At 38.7% G+C, this 24,894-nt stretch overlaps 1 protein-coding gene across 2 annotated transcripts in view; it reads left to right on the top strand.

Moving 5' to 3' along the window:
• The window catches only part of nrxn2a (neurexin 2a), a 265,411-nt gene that overhangs the window by 212,023 nt on the left and 28,494 nt on the right, over positions 1-24,894 (top strand). For both annotated transcript variants that reach the window (XM_079486587.1, XM_079486588.1), the window contains one exon: positions 13,754-13,935. In XM_079486587.1, coding sequence (XP_079342713.1) covers positions 13,754-13,935 — 182 coding nt within the window. The remainder of the gene's footprint in view (positions 1-13,753; positions 13,936-24,894) is intronic.

The following is a 24,894-nucleotide window of genomic DNA, read 5'->3' as shown; positions in this document are numbered from 1 at the left end:
AAGCAGATGGAGTAAATCTCTCGAAATGCACAAGAGGAAAAACACAAAGACACGTGTTCGGATGCACAGGATTGTTACGAAACAATAAGAAGCATGTAGTATACAGTACAAAAATGCTCCATTATAGTTTGGGGTTTTACACAGATTCAAATAATTAATTTTATTAATTCAAATGTTTCCTAGCTATCCTAACGAAACTATTTGGGTTAACACTTTTAAACAATTTAGTTTGTGAAGAGTTTGAGTTCCCAGCATGCATTGCAGTAGCAATTCATTCAACAGATGTTGTTATAGGACTCTTGTCTTACTGTTTGCTATCTCGTTCTGTTTTATGTTGTTGATGTTTAGTGTTGTGTGTTCTTTTTGTAGAAGACATTTTAAATCTTTTTGTAGTATTTTATCTCTCTTTGCTGAAATGATCAGTTCACCCAAAAAAGGAAAGTTCTGTCATTTCCTCGCCCTCAAAATGTTCCTAATCTGTATACATTTCTTTGTTCTGATGAACACAGAGAAAGATGTTTGGAAGAATGTTTGTAAACAAACAGTTTTTGGACACTATTGACTACCATAGTAGGAAGTAGAATGTAGCAAAACAAACAGTTCTGGGGCACTTTAGACTTCCAATGTAAAAGTTCCTACTATGGTAGTCAATATGGTAGGCTTAGAACTGTTAAATACATTCTTCCAAATATCTTTCTCTGTCTTCATCAGAACAAAGAGATGTATACAGTACGGTTAATAATATTAATATCACTTACTCTCAATTTATCAAATTGTACAACAATTTGGATTCCCTTTGCCTGTACGTCTTGTCATTTTTAGAAAGATATCCTTCACGCCACGCTTACTTTAGTACAGGCTTCTGCTTGCGGCGACCTGGAGGTACACAGTGGGGAAATGGCTATCCATGTCAAAAGAAGCAAGAAAGCTTAACCATATTTCACAAAGGCAGACAGGAAGTAGGGCCGAGCGTCCATGTGAAACCTACCATTTTCATCTCTAGTCGTTTTGAAGCCCACTCCAGTCATGGGTAAAAAAGCAAGATTGTTTCATCTGTGCACGGTGAAAAACGGCCCAGGCTCTAAATTGGTTCTCCCATCCAAGGGTGGAAGAGGAAGACGGGTGCCACAGAAGAGCTCTTTATGACAAGCACTTACTGTAATATTTCCCCCTCGCAGGTACGCTAGCTTTCCTTCTGCTAAATCACTCACATCCACAGAAAGACACCTGCCAAGGACTGATGGCTCACGTACAGCCATGCTTCACAAATAGGTAGCAGCGTTCTGTTCTTCTTAACCCACAGCCGCGAATGCGTTGCACGTTGCTGGACATTCCCACAGTTTAGTGTGTCCTCTGACCAGCAGAGGCTTGGAAAAAACAGCCCCTGGGGACCAGGCTTTTAAAGCTGAAATAATTGTTCCCAGAGGACACAATGAGACCTGACAAAAACATACTAGGAGGAGAAATTGGCACAGGTGGAAAAAATAGCATACTAATTTTGAAACTAATTTGAAAGCCAGCGGAAGGGCCTGGGGTGAGGTCACCGGATCGGGAGCCAACTGGTTTAGTCAGAAAGCATTAGGGCAGGGGAGAAGGGCGGACTTTTGACAACCGCGCGATTTGGCTATTAAAACACATCTGTGTGCAATAAGAGTGTGCGTGTTATCAGGGCTTTAAACGTGGACTTTAATGTTGAATATTCATTGTGTACTACAAAACTAAATGAATTTCGCAGGGACTTGTGTGACGTTAGCATGCCAGAATTATCTTTCTTGAGCAAAAACCTTAGCATGTCTGATTCATTTCCGTGTGGTATTTCAGACAGCATGGAAACATGGCTTCATTATTTTTCTTTAGCCCTCCAGGGTCTGAGGGTGTTTTGTTTTTGACATGCCTTGACGCATTCCTCTCCAAAGTCTTATTTGACTGTAACTAGCAAATATTATGCTACAATAATATGCAAGCAACATGTATGCGCCACTGTCGACTCCTGGGTGTTACTATTTTACTGTTTTACAATCTGAAGAACCTTTTTTCACCACAAATAACCTTTTGTGAAACAAAATGGTTCTTCGGACATTAAATTTCCTTTATGGGACAATTTAGACAAAAAAGGTTCTTCTATGGCATTGTGGAGCACCTTTATTTGTATGAGTGAAGTACTTATAAAAATGTGCTTTACAACAATGGCTGTTTTGTTCAAATAATATTTTATCTGATTGAAAAAAATACATTTAAAGGTGCAATTCACCTTCAAAATGAAAATTCTGTCATTATTAACACGCCTTCTTGTCATGTCCTACCTGTTTTGGTTTTCTTTCTTTCGTAGAATTACCAGTAAACCATTGGTCCCCAACTTGCATTGGTGCTTTGTCCATGCAATAGAAGTCAATGGGGACCAACGGTTTTTGTTGACAGACATTTTTCAATCTTGTTTTGTGTTTTTCATACAGGTTAAAAGTGACAACAGAGTGAGTAAATGATTACAGAATTTTTATTTTGAAGGTGAACTATTCCTTTAAGCATTTTGAGTAAAAGCTCTAAATTAGTCAAAGCTAAAAAATGTGACTACCTCAAATGGTTTTCTGAATGAAAATGAAGTGAACGTGTCGGTGTGGAACAGAACCGGACAGCAGGACATCCCTTGAGACTGAGGAAAGCAACATTGTGCTGACAACATGTGTTTGCCGAACAACAGCGGGGGCCGCTTGAAAATGACTCCCCGAGCTACCTGTTCCGACTATAGCCTTTATTCGAGACGTGCGGTTTTACAGGCTTGTTTTGACATGGGAGACAGCAGCAGATTTTAAGCAGCTTTCATAAAACGCGATACAGACGTGTGTTTTTAGTGTGAGTCACATAAAGCAGGAAGCGAACAAAAGATTTCTCTGATGGATATTCTGTGCGCGTGTGACGGCTGAAAACCCAAAGCTACGGTACAGAGAGAAGGAGGAGATTTTTTGCAGACGTTCAGTAAGCTCATTGGCCGCGTCTCCGCCCTCGACGTCAAGCAGAGTTGGAGATCCCAGCAAAAAAAGAGTAATTATTCATGACTGAGCCGCATACTGCGGACTCTGAGGAGCGGTTGAGCTGGGATGCCTAATTACCTCTGTGAATCGAGAGAGAGAGAGAGAGAGAAAGAGCGAGAGCTGAAGACGACGACAGTTGGCTCCTCCTCTCTTCTGTTTTGGTTGACCCATTTAAGAAACAGAGAGGCATGAAAACGCAACATCAGCTGAAACATCTAACACCTTCCACAGTTCTGCATTTCTGAAGGAAGCCTTTGTTGAAATGCGGATTGCATGAAATGTGTGGCATCCAGAACTGGCTCTTGTTCAGAATCGTTTTGCTTTTTTAAAACGTTAAAGGTTAAATCCGAAGAATTTGACAACGTTTGGTTAACAGTTCTTGAACATCTGCTTTCTTGTAATGAGGACAGGGAGGCATTGTGATGCAACAGTTTCCTGTACCACGCATGTTTTGTAGGAGCTGCGAGTTCGCGGATTGAATTGGATGAGAAATACGACACAATAAATAGTTGACGGTAAATAGTCATCACGTCTTTTTGTTGTGATGCCCTGTGAGATGGCACGTCAGCTCGTATGATGAATCAGTCGCGCAGTTTGTAAAATCAGTCTCGAATTCACAAGTTACTGGTTCGAATGACTAACTGGCTTGACTGAATCAGTCAGAGCGGTTCCTTGACTTATTCATTGAACTGTGAGTCATTATGCGAGTCACAGCTTGAGATAAACTGAGAACTGTTACTGCTGCATACATAATAACTTATATGTTGAAATTGCACAGATTTCAGTGTAATTACTGGCTGTTAGCTCATAAAACAAGTACGCTCTTGATATTATAAGAAATGTTCGTCTATTCTCATATTAATAACATGAACTTATACTGTGTTCATTCAGGTTCTTGACAACAGCACACAACACATCTGTACTGAATATAAATACAATGGCAGTGAATATTCAAAAGAAGATATTTAGAGAGTTCTAGTTGATACGAGCATGTGCCATTGGGTTAATGTGTTTACAAGACACGTACATAATGACTTCTGACCGAAATACTGATTGCTTCTGTAATATTCTTGTTTGAATCGATGCGTCTTATGTACTTCGTACATATAGTTCACCCTCGGCTGACATAATGTTCAATTGCTTTTGTAAAAGAGAACAGGTTTTAAAACGCGTACGTCAACGTGTTTATATAAGGTCAATGTAAGATGAATATAATTTAAGCACCTTTTAAATTTTCCTGAGGTACTGTGGGACATTGTGAGTATTAAGAGTATACGGTAGATACTCTGTTTTCTTAAACAGACAGTACGATAACATATCAACGCAATCCTTCAGAAACCTCGGATGTTCAGATTTGCTTTTTATTCAGGAAATGGGAAAAAACTGTACTTTTTAAATGATTAAATACAAGCGCTTTTTATTGGTTAGATATTTGCCAAACCCAGTAACAAACATAAAGGTGACTAATAGTTTTATAGCCAAAAATATAAATCAGGAATATGGATATATGAGGTTTCAAAAGGACAGCATTTATATATTATTATAAATTGACACGTTGTTAAGATAAGCTTTGAACTAAAAAAATTTTTCATTCTCTCTTTCTTTCATGTTCTTTCCTGGTTTATGTTCTGCTGCTCTCAAAATTAAAGGTAAGTCGGCTTTATTATTCTTGTCATATTCATAAATATGGATGTTGTTATTTCTGAATAATGCTTTCATGCATCATTTCGCTGCGCTAGCTGTAAACCACTGTAATTCAGCACATATCCATTGATGTATTTATAATTTACATTCATTCTGCTGCCCCTTCATATATTATGGTCAGCAATGCACATTATAGACACGAATAATTATAACAGTAAATGTAGACGTTTATACCGAAGGTTTTAAAAATGATATCAGTATATCAGTGAGACAGCTCGAAATGAACCAGATTAATGAGATAATAACCGAAGATATGTCACAGATTATGACTTAATCAGTAGGGCTTGATTTTATATGAAAAGGGTTTAAGTGTAATACTGAAAATGAAATAAAAAAAAATGAAATATAAAAAAAGGAGGCCAAAATTATGAATGGTATTTATTTTTGGCTCAAGTTTGGCTTCGGGCAAAATCTCTGCTCTGATACCATAAATAATGACATACTGCATGAAACCAGATGCTCAGTATCAAATATTATGAACTCACGAGCTACAGCATATTTTAACATTGCTGTATGTGAGCATTGCTTTATTAATAACCTCTCAAACAAAAAGCACAGATGCATTTACGAAGAAATTCACTAAACAGCGCATTCGTCAAAATTGCCTCACAATTTGCATCGTTATTGCTGAAAATTGAAAGCAGGCAGTGAGCGAGCATAGCCTATGCAATATATCAAATACACTAGATGTTGTTTAGGCAAACGTAGGTGTCCATAATACTGAATTGGGAAAACTAATAAATTAGGGAACAGGAAAAACATTCTGCAACTGTTTCATAAGTACATTTATGATTTATTGAGCTTTTCTATGCTTCGTTGATTCTATCTATAGTCCTGTAGTCGCAAACTCTCTTTCTTTCCTGGCCCTTAAATGGGTGTCAGGGCTGATTACGGGACGTTGTGATGCAGTGAGTGTTCTGGAGAGACCGCCGCACAATTATTGAACTGACATCTGTAGAGCTCTTTAAATTCGCTGTGAACTGGATTTCTATGTCTGTCTCCCCCCTCGTATGGTGCTTCTCCAGAAAACCTTTCATTAATCCGAATAAGCTTGAATTTCTTTGAGAGGTTGTCAATTCTTTATCCTCTTTTCAACCGTTACACTAAACTTGCTAGCACTACTTTGTGTTTTGTGAAGAGGGATTTTACTGATTTATAAATTTAGTCTTAAATTGGTTTCGGTTTATCGGCATATTCTCCCTTACACTTCATTTTAATAGAATTAAACGGATAGGTGTTAGGGAACATATTTCATAACAATATAAGTGGATTATGTATGTCATTTTCTTTACATACATAAAGCCAATTTACAGAGACTGTGGGATGTTACATTTGTGCGTTTCCTGGAAATAACAGTATGCATTTATGTTATGAAACGCATCAGTTGAGTGATGCTTTGTATTGTTGCTGCGTTTCATTGCAGAAATCACTTTGAATTCACAACCCATTTACTGTAAGCTGAAATGCATTACCACATGATGGCTTAATGAGATTTCCAAGGGCTCTGACTTTGGGTTTTTTCAATGCTAGTTAAAACTGGTAAAATAATGGCCTTCTAAAAGACATTCTCGACGCTCTTTCCGCACACCTCTACAGAGATCGCAGCGAGAAAACATTAATTTTCCGTATCAGTCAAACCTCTCTGACAGCTTGCAATCTGTGAATACCTAGAAATGTAACCAATGGTGTCACATCTAATTTACACCTTTTTTAAACGCAGTTATGTGCTTAGAATTAAGGTGCTCAACAGACACAAGATTATATTCATCACTTCTTCCTAGTCTTGGTAAAATACAGCATGTTGTTTCTGACTTGCATGTTCCAGAGACACTGAATGGAGATATGCCTGTCAGGTTTGTGACGTGGGTTGTGCATTGAGGGTAGAGGCGCACGCACCAAGCCCCTGTGGAAATGCTCTGATTTGTTTATCAAAGCCGCCCACAAAAATAGGACACCCTAGATATTGACACTTAATAAGTTATAGATACGGCGTATAGCTCTGCAACACAGGGGCAAACTGAAACCTCAAGGGTGTTTGTTGTTAACAGTAGCATCTAGTCACCCTTCGCAGACATCCAAGTTATAAAATGTAAATCTGACCTTGTTTAACATTTTCCAACATGTTTTCCTTGATGTCGGAGCGAAACATGTTTATTTTGTTAATAGCGTGTGAAACAGATATAGCGGTCTGAAGTCGCAGATAAATGCAAAGATGCGAGCGATGCGGCCGAGAGCCACGCTGCTTGGTGAGGCATCAGTGAGTCAGACAAGTTTACAGAGAGCCACGAATTCTATAAAAGTAAAATCAGCCTATAGCATAAGTGTTTTACGGCTGGATCAGCACGCTTGTGATTCGGGTGTGATTACCCTCGTCTGCCATAACAGGTCCACTAAGGAAATTAGCTGGAGCGTCGTCCAAACTGTTGTATAATGTTGCCAAAGGTGTCGCACCCATTCACGTCTATGGTATGGCCCATGTTATTTTAGTTACTATACTTTGAAAATGTTCATTGAAATCAAATCAAATATTGACCTAAAACTTTGGGTAAAAACTTAACTCAAGGAAAAATGGAAATGTTGCCTCAAAAATAAACTGAACTCAGTTTAAATGCCGTTCGAATTTTAATAATAAACTAAATCTGAAATAAAAATGTTCTTATACTGTAGATGATAAAAGCATATACCAAGATTGCTAAAACCTTTACTCAAATTAACACAAAAACTAAAAATCTAAAAAGAAAAGCTCATTTAAAATATGGATTACCAAAATCAGAACTATAATAACTCTGGAATGACCACAAAACCAATGCAAGTAAAAAGGTGCCAGTTAACAACAGTCTTCAAAATATCTGCCTTAGTGTTCTGTGGAAGTAAGAAAGTCAAACAGGTTTGAAATGACACGAGTGTGTCTTACTGATGACACAATTATTATTCTTGGTTGAACTATCGAATGTTTCTCAATTTAGCAGAAAACGCTAGCATTTCACCCTAGCACATTCTTACAAATGTTCCCTAGGAGACCACATTGACCTCGCGTTTCAGAAGTTTCCCCAACTGTCTCAGGAAAGTGAGGGGAATTAGATGCTTTCTACTTCATAAAACATCTCTCCGAGGGAAGTACGGTCCCTCGCCATAGTGACTCACACTGCGAGTAATTCACCGGCAGGTTTCCACAATTACACAAAATTGCTAATATTTCAGCGCTAGGCAGTTAGCCTAACTGCAGGGTACGAATCTTCATTGGATTTTCATCCACACTGTCACGTAAAAAAGCTTTTAGATTTGATTAACTAAGGTAATATGGTAATCTGAAGAAGTTCTCTAATAATACAGTGATGATGTTGAGGTGAAACTACGTTTTCTTAATTTGTTTGCTTCCTTTGTGATTAGCCATCGGAAAATGCCCCTAGCAAAAGTTTATTGTTATTTATTTATTTAGTTCTGATATAGTTTAGCTTTTCAAATAGCTTATTTCTGGTTATGGCTGAGAGCCCAGAGTATTGTTATTGGTCCACACAATAAAACGAATTACATTTGCAGTTTTGGAAAAACAGACCTTAAAATATGTACAGTATTCCAGGTCCTGTGGTTTCAATTATATTTCATATACCCGGCTATTTCGCATTTCTTTTATACTGTAAATACCTTCGTCAATGTTAACAGACCACGGAAAAACACTCACAGGACTTTTCGGGTCCTGTTTAACATTTAGATCCTTTTCGGTTATTCTCCCGTCCCTTGTCTTAGAATAATTTCTCCCCAGCTGTGTTATATTTGCAGTTTCTATTTGAAATGTACAGGATGTTCTTGGCCTGCAGAGCTTATTTATCAAGTCTCAAAGTCGTCTTCCACACTGTGGGAAAATAAGTGTAAATCCGGCGTGGTTTATCCTGCGTAATGTAGGAGGTTAATACACCCTGGCATCCGTGGAATGGTTTTGTGGGAGAGAGGCATATATTGTGTTGCCAGACCTTACGAACATGTGAGTGGCTGTAAGGAATGCTAAGTAGATTGCGTCTGTTTCTTCTCTCACGATTTTGAACTGCGACAGCAAGACAAACAAGTGCACTCAATATTTTATACGAAAAATATGAATATAGATGCGGGTGTATTGAAATGCTCGGGCCATCAATTGGATTCACGTTTTTTTAACTACCTCAACATCATCTTGAAGACACTTAAAAAAGTGTCAGTCAGTTTCAGGTGATGCACATTCACATTTTACCAATATGTACCTACAAATGCACTGAACGTGTCGACATCTCTACGGTACACACGCTTAACATTACACTTTACATAATTACATAGCTCAGAAATGAATGGTTTGGGTGTTAGTGTTACAGTCAGGGATAATTTATGCTTTGCTTGGTTAAAATACTTGAGATTTACAAATCTGGCGTGATTTTTTACACACGTTCATTTAAATTGTGTTTCTTAATGAGTACACAATAAAGACATGTTCAAAATTTCCTATGCCAAAATATAATTGACAAAATATCATTTTGGCAACGCATTTCCCCTAAACAGCACAAATGGGAAAAGCCCCTGATAGATCTCACAACCGTCAGTGTTTGCTTGTTTCTTTTTGGCATGCAGTCCACATCCAGCGAGGGAAGGTTCTTTTGTTCTTTATTATTTTCTTTTTTATCTTAATTACTTTTTATTACAAAGCTTAAAAAATCTTTTATCATCATAAACAGTGCTGTATAACTAACAAACCTGCAGCCAGCTTCTCAGCCTCCCCGAGATAACAACATTCTCCTTAATATAACGTAATAATATACTAAGAATAAAATAAAGACATTTTTTATTATCGAAGTAAGCTTGACATCCCTGTAACCAGCTGCACACGGCTTACCTTTAGAGAGCCACATTTATCTGTACCATACTTATGGGATATGATTTATTGTACCTCACCTTATAGCGGAGTGGTTTATAAAGCATATATCATCCTTTTATGATCAAACACTCTTGTGGTTGGATAAAACCATTTATTTTAAGTATATAATAAGCTACCTTTAATGACACAAAGACAAGATAGTTCTTTTATTTTATGCAACACTGTTCTCCTGCTCTTTAACGCATTACTGCGGCATCATTTGATAACCTGGAATAATTAATTGAAAGAAAATCTTTTCAAAAGAGCCCGGCCGTTGTGTGGTGTTTTTCTGCGGCAGATTCTCCCGTCTCTGCCTTCATCTCTATGTGTATGGGCTGACTTTGATTTCCCGCACTGTGAGAAATCTCAGGTCCAGAAGGACCAAGCCTGTGCACACATGATCCAGTGGACATGAATTCAATATCCTGCTCTGTGGGCGCCTGGGAAAACAGCAAATATCTACACTGCTCTTAACTCGCTTCCCTGAAGCTTCCATACGCAAGGTTTATCTAATCACGTCATCTCTCCGGAGCGCTGGAGATATGAACTCTCACTGGAACGCAATCCGAACGTTCCGAGGGTGCATGGAAAGCGTGAGAATGAATCGCTTTGCTGAAGCGTTCAATTAGGTGGGTGCCGTATCCAAAAACGGTTTTAATTTATTTTTGTTATTGTTGTGTTTGCTTTCCCGTGAGGGCTTCAAGTGGTAAAATTACTCGGAGAAAAAATGTTTATCAGAGAGGCACGATAAAAATTGGTTCGAATTTCATCTCAAAGAAACATTAAGAACCCCATGATATCAAAATAAGAGTTTGGGGGCTTTAGTCCGTGTCTATTACCTTTCAAGCTGTGTACTTGTAAGCTAACAAAATAACAAATATAAGAAGATAGACGGCATCAGTACAGTTTTTCTCATCCAGGGAAATGAACCAAAAATGGAAATGACTCATCCCGCACTACCTGGATTTCTATCCAATCAGATTTAGAGTAGTAAATTTGCTAACTTTCTAATTAAACTGGGATAAAAAAATCACAGCATTCCGTTCAAACCATAAATGAGCTTTTTACATTTCATATTAATATTCGTATTGTTTTCTCATTGGTAAATTACATGATTGACATGAGGGGGCGTCGCTTTGAGAAAGCACTAAATGCAGGCTGGGATCTTTTCCCTTCTATGTTTTAAAATCTAACTTGCCCTTTGTTGGCCACTACAAAACTACCCACCCTATGTTTAATATTTCTCCCGAACTTCCTGAGTCAATATAAATGAAAGAAAACTCGGTTGATCATTCATTTACACAAGGTCTTCAGTTCAGATTCTGCAGCTCATTGTCATCTGACATCAGAGCATCCACACAGCTGCCAGGGTCACACTGTGACTGGACTTACCCACTCTGCTCCCCTTACCCTTTTAAAAACACATTTCCCATAAACTTTAATAAAGGGCTGAGAAAGACTATTACTTCTGTCAAATCACAAAGGGAGGTTTAAAAAGTGGTTTTATGATTGGCAGTTTTAAATGCCACCCGGCTCAGGGAATGTGGCGAGCTGAGAGTCAAGCTGGACATGTTATCTTGCTCAATACACAGGCCAAGTCTTTGTAGTCGAATTGCGGGAAGTAACTGAAGCAGGAAAATTGAATTCTTGCCTCAAAGAACTTTTCCCCCAAAGACTATGTGCGTGTGTGCGGGCAGTTCATTCAGTCCGTATATTGAATTAAACACCGTTTATAAATACTTAACCTATCAGGTACGTAAAAGCACTGACCCAGTACACTACGGCATGACAAAAAGGCATTGCGATACAAATAGTCTGAGTGTTCAGCAATGGCTATATCTACATTCTGTTTTTCTTGAGTAGAATTTTATTCACAAGAAAGATGAGACTCTCTTTGTTTGACATAGAGGAGAAAGCTACACGACTACAAACCAACAAGGTCAGATGAATGAGTATAGGATACAGTATATAGTAATACGTATATAACCCATCTAAGGGATATATAGTCAGACGACATTATCAGGGGCCAATGTGAATTTGATATTGATCTGTTCAGCGTGACCGCAAAATGATATAGAGTCGAGTCGAATCATATTCCAGTATTTAGAAAATAACCAGACCGATAAATTCGTATTTCTTCTGAACGGGGAAATCAATTCTGTTTTTGAGACGTTATACACTATTTGATTACATCATGATAACAGTGGTTAAGTTTCACCTCTGCTGTGATGCTTTAGGCTAAGCATGTCTGCAAAACAACGTCCTTGGATCAACATCCCACTGCGGTCACATGGTTCAGCTAGCTCACTGTTCGCTTCATGTACTGAACTGACAATAGACCATTTAGACCAATTTACATTTACTGATGTTTTTTCGTTCGGCACCTCTAACAAGTGTTGCGATGCGGAGTGCCCCAAACTCAACAAGTTAGTTAGCAGCTTTCATGGGGAGGTGTTCAATACTCTATAACCCACAACCTGCCTAGGGGACCACTCGCCAGATCAGTTAATTACATTTTCCACACCTCTTCTGTTTGCTCATTTAGATGGCTACAGACGCCAGAAATGACAGGTGGCTCCACTTTGGCATCCCAGTGGTTAGGTGAGATGTGAGGAAAACGGGGAAGATGGGTCGTTTAGCCGAGCGTTAATAAGCCCGGAATGCATTCCAGAAAATGGAAGAGTAGACGCACACGCATCATGACATGACCGAGCATGAAACCTTACCGTGTTTCAAAAGCATCAAGCATGACAAAAAACAGGGCTGTCAAACGATTCATCGCGATTGATCACATCGAGAATAAAAGTTTGTGTTTACGTTATATATGTCTGTGTACTGTGCATTTTTATTTTGTATTTATAAACATACATGCATATATTTAAAAAATCCATTTAAAATGAATAAATGTTTATAAATAGTTTCAATTATTGGTGAATGAATAAATAAATACATCTAAATATTTCCTACAAATATATATATATATATATATATATATAGTACATGTATGTGTTTATGTATGTTTATAAATACAAAATTATTATGCACAGTACACAGAAATACATTATGTAAACCAAACTTTTAATTTGGATGTGATTAATCGTTTGACGGCCCTACAAAAAAGTGCATCTTTATACAAGTAGCAGAGCTACTTTACACAACAGACACATCAACAACATAGTCTAGTGTGATTGTATTGTACCATATGTTGATATGATAAAAGGCTCAAACGGGCAGTGCCTTACAGGGAAAGTTCACCCAAAAATGAAAATCTCTTATCATTTACTCAACCACATGTCAGTCCAAACCTGTATGACTTTTCTTTATCTTCACAACACAAAAGTAGACATTTTGAAGAACGTTGGTAACCAAAAAACAAAGCCTGTTGACTTCCAATTTATGGACACAAAACCACTGAGGATAGATTGGTGATTACTTCTCATGCATTGTTTATTAACAATACTGTAGTTGGACTTTATTAACTCAGCCCTCGCTACCCTGGAAAACTGGTCAGCACAGTTGTCCAGATTAACCCTCTGGGGCTGTATCAATGCTGTTAGCTTGGCAGTTCAGAAGATGTTGGGCATCATTCCCGCCCTGCTTTGGTTTCTTACCTTGCTAACGCAGCAGGGCCCTGGATCCATTCCACAATACCATTTCTATACAGCTGCTATGATTCCATGCCACATCAAATCGCCGTGAAATATCAGCTTCCAAGTTTGCAGCACGAAAACAGTTCGAGATGTTTATGAATGTTTGCGGGGGAATGGGCCTTTCAGGGCCAGTGGCATCCATTTTAGCTCCAATGAGAATACAGCACTCTCATCTGAAATTACAGTCTCAACCATGATTGGCTTGTCACTGAGGAAACATGTTGCAAATGAGCATTCAAGGCACATCAGAACAGATGGCAAGTTAAAGACAGACACTTTAATCTCGTATGAGACAGTACACAGGCCAAATGTGCAATGCGAGAATGTTCTTCAGAATCCATCTTTGCACACATATACTCATCGTTCCACCCCACCTGCAGTGCAGCTACTTTCCTTTCGCACTTTTCATTCTTGCTTTACTGTCGTAACTTCCTTGATCCTTTTAGATCAATCTTTATGTCTTAATATTGTTTTTTTTCTCTGTTTGGCAGCTGGAACCACGTATATTTTTGGTAGAGGCGGAGCGCTTATCACGTACACCTGGGCACCCAATGATAGGCCAAGCACCAGGGCAGACCGCCTAGCCGTGGGCTTCAGCACCCAGCAGAGTGATGCCATCCTGGTGCAGGTGGAGAGCAGCCAGGGCCTTGGAGACTACCTGCAACTGCACATTGTGAGTATCACGGCTACAGTTTATTACAATTTAGACCGAATTCACATCATTTGTAAAATGAATCACCAATAATCTTATATTGTATGTCAATTGGGGTGTCAAAGTATACCAGTATTAATAATGATAATAATATAGAAAAAAGTATTTCTGAACTTGTGTTAGTATTACACATATTATAATATTGTGCATTATTGGCACTCATTTAAAATTTAGCTCAAAGAGCCACAATGGTTACAAAACTCTCTCTCCGACTCCCTATAGTCATTGGTAAAAGAATAGAATAAAAAAAACAAAATTAGTTTGTAAATATTTTATAGTCTATATGTTTTTCAAAAACTTCAATAGATATTGCGATAATGTTGATGTTGTGAAATATTTTGGCCACGACTGTGAAAATCTGATATTGTGACAGCCCTGATGTCAAGTAAGATCATTTTAACACATTGCAATAATCGAATAGACATTACAAAATAGTTTTAAGTGGGTAGTTGACAGACTAATAAGCAATTTTGTCCTGTGGTATGTAGAAAAAATGTGCTCTTTTATATGATACATATAAATAGTAATAATTTAAAACAATGTAATATTAACAGTTTGTTTTCTAAATTTGCCATGTCTCACCACAGGACACATGTACAATTTATTTTGTTAATACCCAAGTAAATTTCTTGTCTTGTTTTGTTGTGATAATTGAATCGATAATAAGCCTTCAGTTGGCTTACAGGCCACAGTGGTCCATTTTGCAATCAAATTTGTTTGTCAGTTCTAGCTGTTTACATTTTAATTCATTCTTGTGTATTCATTTTTATTTATTGTACTGATTTAACACTAACCCAAGGGAAAAAACGGCTTTCGAGAGTGAGATGCCACATTTAAATCTGCCATTAAGATGCATTTTGGTTATACAATCAAAAGCAGTCATTGCATATAACTGCTGTCCTTCTGAAACATATCTCCAAATTTCACGTATTAATTTTTTGGCCATAAATCTTCATTATTAGTCACCATTTATGCTGGTCATTGGGTTTTGCAAATATTTGACCAATAAAAAGTAGGCCTATTTAAAAGTGCTTGTCAACTTTGAAAACACAGTATTTATTCATTTAAAATTGTTTTTGGAAGTACCAGATATAAACATTAAATCCACAGAGGTGGTTTAACTTCATGTGACCATATCCATATGTGACGACTAATACCAGGTGTAAATGTAGTCTATACTGGAATTCTGAGTAAAACTTGTGACTTTCTGTTATGATAAAACCGCAGCATGACTATCACCGGTGGCCTTCTATGTGCACAATGCTGCTGATTTACTTCTTGCAGTTACATTTGAAGATCTTCTGACTGGGCAACTGATGCAAATTGACTTGGATAAAAATCTTAAGTTGAATCATTTCAGAGAACGCTTCAGGGCCTCCAGAAGTACGAGGCTAAATGCATACATCAAACCATGAAAATAAGCTATGTCAATTGTTTCCGATAAGATCCAAAGACACGCATAACCCCCTATCGCCAGGCATTGAGTAAAATATTTATATAAATAAAAATGACAGAATCATTCAATACCCCTTCATTTTAATTTAGCCCATTTAAACAACATATGGCTGAAATAGTATGACGGTAGATCAAGCTTGTAAATGCCTCGTTGACCTCTTGGCTTATTACTCGCAATTATATTTCAGGGGAGTAAAAAAATATGCATTTTAATGAAGTTCCTCAGAATGAATAATTAATTCAGCGTGAACTGTCGACTTTCACACTGTGAGCCTTCTATGGGAGCACAGCCCTAAACAGTCTAAGAGCAGCTGCTCTGCTAGACACAGACTGAGGCCTTCACAGAGTCCTTCCTCTCCTTGCAGGCACACAGCCTCTCATTCTCTGGATTAAAGGACGGATCTGTGTGGGATGTCTCAGAGAAAACTTGAGTGCTCAAAGCTTGCTCTTTCATTGCCCCGGAGACTTAATGGAGGTCTCAGTTATGTTTTATTTAAGCGGCAACTTTGTCTCAGATGTTTGACAGTAAGTGTATGAAATTAATGCGTAGAGAGCTATGAAATTCATGTGGAAAGCCGTGCTGTGATAATTTGGACCTGATGAGAGATGTTTCTGCTCTAGAGGTTTCCCGGGTGGGGTTTTATCTAAAGAGAGAAAAATCATAGAAACTGGAGACATGAGCCAAATTTGCAGTTCGTTTAAAGGGAAAGAAAGACAAAACAAAAAATCTGCCATCATTTATTCACCCTTATGTCATTTAAACCGGTGTTTGTCTCTTACTTCTTTAGAACACAAAAGAAGATATTTTGAGAGATGTTTCTGTGGTTTTAAGGCCATACAATGGAAGTCAGTGTGGTTTGGTTACCAACATTCTTCAAAATATCTTCTTTTGGGTTCTGCAGGAGCAAAAAAAGGTCATACAGGTTTGAAAAAACATGAGGGAGAGTAAATAATGAGAAATCTTTCATTTCCCGGTAAATTATCCCTTCGAACTACCTAGAATCTGAGAGAAACAATGGAGTCAGACTGCTGTATCTCTGACATTTCTCTTACTCAGCCATGCCATCAAACGTGATCACAGTGACCCTTTATGTGACTTGTATCATAAATAATATTTTGGTAGTTTATAAAAACGAGTGTGTAAACTTTATGGTAGACATAAAGAGCAGGTTATGAAGGAGAGGCGTGGCAAATAGCATTTGAGGTTTCACGCCGCTCTCGAGACAACTCGGCTTAGGCCTCAAACTTCGTCCTTCGTGTAGCAGGATTTACTTGAGCTTGTAAATTACAACCAAGGACAGATAATCCAATTGGTCGTGAGCATGACAGATGTAAAGAATGACTGACTGCGGTGGGCGTAGCAGAACCCGACAGCGTTTTGGCGGCTGGCTTCCAGGTTTTCCCTATTTTTCTCTCCTACAACCCTTCCCACTATCTCTATCTCGCTCGGCGATGTTGAAGCATCTTTTATTCGCCCACGGAGGCTGAGGTTTGATGATAGCTGAGCAGAAACAGCCCGGGCTGATGAATGAGACGGAACCAGGGGTTGTAACTGCTTGTAATGAATAGCACACTCATTTTGTATTCCGGATGGGTGCGTATCGACCTAAACCCAGGTACTGGCCCTCCTCCGTCTTGCTGGCATTGTGCATTTAGGATGCCCTATAGTTCACCTGCCCACCTGTCAGGGGTATGGAGTGATGGATCAATGGGGCTTTATTCTCTTGCGGCCATGTTTACCAAGCACCTGGGACCCCTAAAGAGGGAGGGTGGAAACATAGTGTAGCGCCACTCGGACTGTGACCTGAAGTGATGACCCTGGTGCCCTCTGCCAGCTGGCCCAGACATCAAAAAGAGAAGTCAGACAGCATGGCAGATGCTATGGTGGCCATTTGCTACCCTACTTACAAACGTGTTTGTTTTGTTTACATTGGGAGAGTGGGATTCTAACTGCTGGTCTTTTTGTTTTGCATCACACACTCTTAGCGGTACCATACGGATACCGTGGAGTAAGGGAAGTTGAGTGGGCGTTTTCAATTCTCTGTGGGAGATGAGAGACAGACACACACACACACACACACACACACACACAGGGGGTTTATTAGCACAGCTGAGCAAGCGGTAATGACATCAAAAAGTTGAGAAGTATTTAACGTGAGCACAAAAAGAGACTGCAGCCCATCACAGTGACGTGAAGGCTTTGGCGCGTGTCATACGAACAGATATCGCTTGATTTAGTATTTAAGGACGGCATTAGTTTTATCAGCAAAGAAAGATTGGATTGGCATTGTTCAGAGCTACAGAATGATCTCTGGAAATGTGAAAATTAAAGAGCTGGTGCACCTCCCACTATAATTAGCTGCTCCCACATTGTGTTTGACTAATAGGCAGATTAAATTGGCCTCCGTCAATCACAGCCCACTTTAAGCCCCCTTCATTAAGAAACTTCAGAAAGCACCCCGTGGCAAAGGCCATCTCTGTTGAAGGAAACCTGCAGTGGAGCACAAAAGAGCGGTTTATGTCTGTTCGCGTAGACACGTTTCGCTGGTGGATAGAATAAGGTAAACTGGGCATTCATTGCTGGGAGGAAATTCATTATTCAGTTGATTACTTTTGGATTTTATTTTATCGGCCTTCACCTAGAATAGGTGTTTTTAGATATTATCGTTTTTGTAATTGCTCAAATTGGGGTTGCACCGGTAAGTAGTACCTTAAACTTTCCAGCAACGAATCCCGATCAGAGCTCTGTGAACCTCAGCGGGAGATTTAAGCAGATTCCAGGAGGGACGTAGATGCGGATGGATGCGGCTTTGCTTTTGTTAAGACATGAGGACTTCAAGACATCAAGGCTATAAAAGATTAAAACGATTAACACCAATTCATCTGGTGGGTTTTTAATTAACACATGCAGTCCCATTAGATGCCTCAGCCAGAAATGTAATCAAATATTCAATAAGAATGGGATGTCTGATAGTATAAGAATCTGTTAAGTAAGAAACAATGCTAATTCAGATGTCAGTTAATGATATAACCCTATGCATTTTTCCCATAGACTAGGTTTAGACAAAAATATGATGTTTACAAGTTTTGTCAATCAAGAGTATCTTTACAAATTAACACAACATTAGTTACATTTGAAGCTGAAATACAATCGGCAGAAGTAAAAGCATGATGCTATAAACAGATACACTTAAGGTCGCTAGATGTCAACGTCGCCGCATCTACGTTTTAAGAGATTTGTTTTCATGTTGCAGTATTTGTGAGGTTAATATGCGCAATGACGTATAACTTCCAAAGGAAATAGTCGCTTTTAGTAACTTGTTAGCCACCGCCGTTTTTTAATACACAATAAGGCTTTAAAAAATCACAAGGGGGTTATACTTGGTGTGTTTTATATCATTGAATAAAACGTACAAATATTTAGAGGTTTTGTTTACCAAAAACCCATTAAAAAACCCATAGACTTTTGAGCGATGGAACCGAAAGTCCTAAATGCCAACTCGCCTCCGGGTTTTGCATACATGAATGTCATCTCTGAGCCTCCCCATAGAAAATCTGTGTTGTTTTCAATGTCTGTAAACTTTTTCAGTTTAATAGGAAGGCAATTTGTGTGTCTGCTTCATCCACAGTATTGAATGTTTTCAGTTGAAAAGTGAGTAATGTGTACCTAAGACGAAAAATAGTTGGGAAACACTGCCTTGTGGTATTTTTCACGGGGCCATTGTTGCTTGGATCAGTCAGCGTGCCTCAGACCATCCATCTTGTGACTGGTAGAGGTGCACTTCGGCTATGGAGCAGATGCCAGGGGCGGTAGCACACCTCAGGGAAATCATTCTTTTTAGTGGTCCGTATCCCCAAGACAAATGTGGCGTGATTAAGAGAAAGGAGCGAAAATCTGTCAAAAGAAAGTGTCTGGCGTAATAATTAAAGGTGCAATTGTTGTGAAAAGAGTAGACACCTGACCTTATAAACAGAGCTGGGTACTGGGGAAAATGGAGGTCTTCACATAGTACCGAAATTAGAGTTAAAATTGTATGAGATTTAGACTCAACTGGCATAGGGTCACCACTTCAAGTCATATTTGTATCACTATAAAATTATCATATTTGGATCATTTTGATAAAGAGTTTCTGAGTCAGAAATGTTACATTGCTATTTACTGTATATTAGCAGACACAAGGTTGTGAACATGAAGCATGTAAACAGTAGCAATAGTTTAACCTGTTTGGTTTTGTCTGTTTTTTTCTGACCAAAGTAGTATTAGTGACAAGACATATATTAACATATGTGTCATGTTCAGCTTCTGCTCACCCAAAAATGAAAATTCATGGCATTTTACACAAACCTATTGTTTGCTTCAGAAGACATGTTAATTTAAAGGGGCGGTCATGACTAGGCCTTGGTTATTATTCAAGTTGGTTTTAAAAACATACTTTACAAAAAATACATTACTGGAGGGCACCTTGAGACAAAATAATCACACTGATATATTTTAAGATATGTCAGTGCAAGTTGTCTTCGATTAAGACACCTCTAACATTTAAGTAAGTCTGGAACCAGGCTTGAGCCCGGTCCTGAAAAACTGCCCCACAGAGTCGTATGGAATACTTTTGATTCTAACATATTGGGAGTGTAGTGAGATGATTAAAATAGGATTGAGTCATTTATGAGCTGTGATGCTATTGCACTCAAGTCAGTGATGTCACTGTGTTCGCAACAAGTTTTTAACTTTGTGGATTTAAATTCCATTTCAGTTACTATGTGGTTTTCCAGCAATGTTTTTGATTGCAGTTGTCACTTCCCGAAAAAAATAACTACAGGTACTACAGAGCATCGATTCACATTAAATCAATCAGTGGCAAATTTCGGTCCATGAGAACGCATCGGGTGCAGGTACCTTAGAGAGAGAGATCATTTTACTTCACGCAAAGCGAAAATAAAATGCTAATAGAGCAGGCTGTCCTAATCAACGTACAAACTGAAAATAAACACTCGACCCTACATATGGTTATCATATTTATATTATTTATTTCACTTGATCTTGTTTAGAAAATTAAGCATACACTCGCAGGAAATGCGAACTCAGCCGGCACGCACACACATAACACTGCGCTGAACATTTAAGTTTGTGTTTTCTGTCCACCAATGATCATCTCAAGTCCCGAAACGAAGTTATTAATGACAGATTAGAGAAATCGATGGAAAGAGGTGAGTGAGGCCATCAAAGTGCAGTTTGAAACTGTGAGCAGCGCATGAGAGTGGAATTATGGGACATGTCAAGATCACCATCCAGAGGCAGATCCCCCATCATGTCCAGACGTAGTAAGGAATACATTTTATCTTATGTCATCGTTATGAATAAGCTAAGAAACGTGGAATGTAATGCACGTTAGCCCACGGATAATATTGGACTTTGTCAATTGATTTGGTAGCGTAATGCTACACAAACCGTCATACAGCCGCGTTTAAAAAGTAAACTAGGTTTTCATTTTTTGGGTTTCCTTTACTCGCCAAAAAGTAATCGTGATCCATAATAACAAAACAACAGATGCTGCGTCCCAGATGCTGTATAACCACTTCCGCATTTGCACGTTGCCGTAGTTTCAATACAAGGGAGACGGGCCATTATTATAAATAGGAATTTCTTTGGATTTGCACATTCTTTGGAACATTCGGGAGAATTTAAGTACACATCTGCATGAAATATATCACACTGTGCAAGTGATTTTTTGATATTTCACAACAAAATTCTTGCATATTGTGGATTTAATGGTGGAGGCCTCATGGTTTAAGTAAATTATCACACTGCATAAATAAATGAATATTTGTGTGATGAGGAAGTAGAATATGCTGGTAGTAATAATAATGCTGTAGTTATTTCTATAGTCTTGATTTCTTTTGTGTAAAATTTCAACAAAATGTTGAAATTGAGAGGTTTGTTTTTTTATTACACAGAGAGTAAAGTACCGCAAAAAGGTACCGTTTGGTACCGGCACCAGTTCCGGGTACCGTATTGGTACCGGTACCTGCTGAAAAGGGAACGGTACCCAACCCTAGTACAGACTATACGGGTTTAATGTTAAGGTCAACACCTGAACATTTCTGTATAGTTAATTTGGTTGTAGAATGCTGTTGTCACTCATGTAAATAATCTTTGTGTGTAATCATGAACAGGATTAAGCTCTGAGAAGAGGGGTGACAACCATATTTAGCTGCAGTGTGTACATGTGTACGGAATGGGATTAAGCATTTAAAAGCTTTTACAGCTTTGCATTCGCTAAGGCTTTTATTCAAAGCGACTTGCAGTGCATTCAAGCCGTACATTTTTAACAACATGTCATTTCCTGGAAATCGCATGACCTTCATAACACACATGACGCACGGGCCTATCACATTTTTAGATTGTGGTTTAAATGAGCTTTGTAGTACTTACTGAGATTACCTTAGCAAAACAATCCTTTATCCTGCGTAAAGGTGGTGAAGGTTATCCACAAGAGCGGTTAGCAAACATTAGTACCACATACAAAGTTTCAAAAATGAAGTCCTTTTGACCTCTACAGTATATTCAATTTAGTCCGATTCTCGAACCGAAGCCTGCATTTGATCATAATCAACCGTGAAGCAGATAATAACTCTGGAAAGCAGCTCTAGCATGCCCCTCTAAGAGCTGTATGTCCCATTTGTCAAGCAGTTTGAGGGAGAGCTCAGTCGCTTGTCAGTGCCAGAGATGACAATTGATTCATAAATTTGCTTTGATAAATTGTGCAGCAGAGCTGCGTGCTTCTAGTGCTAAATCTAGTCAGGAGGGGGAACACAGGCCCCATGCTGCCTTCCTGTTTATTAGCAACTTCCTAAAAGTCTTCATGACCTATACATTTTGCATGAGATATTTTCAGCTGCTCCGAATTAATGCAGATGCGTTTGTACGTGCGGCAGAGCATCTCAAGTCGGGAGAACGAAGAGTTTGGTTGTGTGTCTGGGCACTAAACCGTAACACAAAAACTGAAATGAAAGCATTTGCATGTGATTGATGTATTAGTTTTGTTGTGAAATGTATCTTTCGACATGCCTACGGCATTGATGTTTTCAGCCTGTAGAATGGGAAACATATTTTACACATAATGAAGAAATTTTATTATCTTAAATTCTCACATCACGAGTGCCACATTTTGAAAATGGCGTAATGTTTGTGATATTTTTTGGAGGATTGACAGAAATGAAATATAATATACATAGCTGTCTTCATATGTGTATAAAGACCTTACATAATGAAGCGTTATGTTTTTATTACCTTAAAGAGCAATTTCTATCTATAGACTACATGGGTCCCCTTACATGAAATTTGTCATTTTGTTTCTACAGTAGCCCTAATGGACAAAATGCTCTACGTGCGTGTTTTGTAGATATGTAATCTCCTTCGGCAAAGATTGTCACAAAATTTCATACACCGGACCTTTGAATTTGACGTTGCATGCAAGTTCCAACCTTTTTGACGCCATGGACCCCAATTGTATTTAACAATATTTAATGAAATATATATATTATAATTTAAAAAATATATCTGTAACCTTTGCACATAATGTATGGGTTTAGAGAATAAGCTCATACTGTATCCTGCATGCCGTATTTGTCAAATCTGACCTTTTTTGTATACATTGCCTCACCGTACAGATAAAGTAATGCAGAAATTACTATTTTTATCTCGCTAGGCAAATGCAATCTCTGTGTTTTTCACTCGGCAACATGCGGGCCAGATTAATTTAGAGTATACTCCTTTGAGAATGTCATAACACAACCCTGTTATTCTATCAAGATCCCTTTCTGAGGGCCATTGCGAGTGCATACATGCAATCCCAAACAAATGATTCATGGCAACATCCACCTCGCTGTCTCCTCGCATTTTGCGTAGTGAAAGGATTGCTGGAAGTAGACCTGATTGGACGGAACAGATATTGCTGCTCTTGAGAATGTTATAAATATAAGAATACACCCAGCCTGTTTTGCTTTTATTGCTTGTAGCGCGACGGGCGTTTGTGCATGCGTCTGACGGTATATGGGTGAAAACTTTCTAGGTCTTCCTAGCTGTCACTCTAACAGTGCTAGAGAGGCTTAAAAGTCCCAGTCACTATCTGCAGTTTTTACTTCCTATCAGATTCTCTTAACAGAAGCTATTGCACAGCGATTGCTCACTCAACGTGACATATGTGACCCTGCCACCACACTTTAGATGTCTCACCCTGCCCATGTGTCCCACAGTTCACTGCGTCATCTCCTCCTCCACCTTACCAAACGCCTCACCCTCCTTCACTCTGGCTCTGCCATCCTTGTTCAGATTCACCGGCGAACAGCCAAGGCAAAAATAAAAGATGTGCCTCTTCGGTTCCCCGTCCACGCGCCCGTAGCCGGCAGATGATTTATCGTCGTGCGATATGCGGGGCCACTGTCAGAACCCGATCCGCCGCATGCGAGACGGCACACCTTTGGGGAATGAGAATTTTGCCTGGGGCGCTGCTGCAGTGTTGCACCGGTGTGCTTAAAGGACGCCAAGAGCGAAAAACGCAAGGTGACTTCACATCCTTCGGAAAATGAACAAGATTATCTGATGGGCATTTTTGACTATAGAGGTTCATGTATCGAATTTCCTTGAGACTCTATAGTCGCGGATATTAAGCCATCTGTGTGATAAAAGGGCTGTGACTATACAGTATCAGTACGGTCACTAAAAGCACACTATTACAATTGCTCATACTTCACTATCTGAGTATGAGCGAACCCAAGCGTTACACTTTTTTCCTTTTTTTATTACCCAAAACTTTGACATCCTCTGAAGAATATCCTGGTTGTATTTTTAATCTTAAGTCTTGAAAATAGTCAGCACGGTATATGATAATGACAAAAATATATGAAAATAATAATTATCTTTTCAGTTATATTCATATATTACATGCCCCCTGGAACTATTGCTTTCTTGGTTTTGTTTTATGAATTATTAAAAGTTTTAAAAATAGCATAGTCTTCCCCCATTTAAGTACATAGATTTATGGTCTCGCTATTGAAATAACTGCTCTTAGGCGTTGCAAACGACTTCCATAAACAGACTTTGTTCATAACACCCTGGAACTGCAGTGTAACTCGCTAAAAATGTTTAGCATCACTCACGTATCTGCATAGCAATGCCCTGGTGACCACTTAACAACACAGATATTTCTATAGGCAAGATTCACATTGCATTTTTCTGAAAAAAAGGAAATCTAGTACATTTTGTGCATTATTTTATAGTTTAAAACATGCAAAGTCAGAGTGTCCTTTTGAAAATGTTATTTATTTGTGAAAATGCGTGTTGGTGTTTGGATCACCTATTCTGTTCTGCTGTTATTCACCTCTTCACAAAATGCAATATTAACATGTGCTGCAATATGAACAGGTCACAGGGCTGCTTTCGCTTGCAGCATGTTGCCCATGTGC

This window comes from Barbatula barbatula (assembly GCF_947034865.1).
Source record: "Barbatula barbatula genome assembly, chromosome: 22".
Lineage (NCBI taxonomy): Eukaryota > Metazoa > Chordata > Actinopteri > Cypriniformes > Nemacheilidae > Barbatula > Barbatula barbatula.
This window is presented reverse-complemented; position numbering and strand designations above follow the sequence as displayed.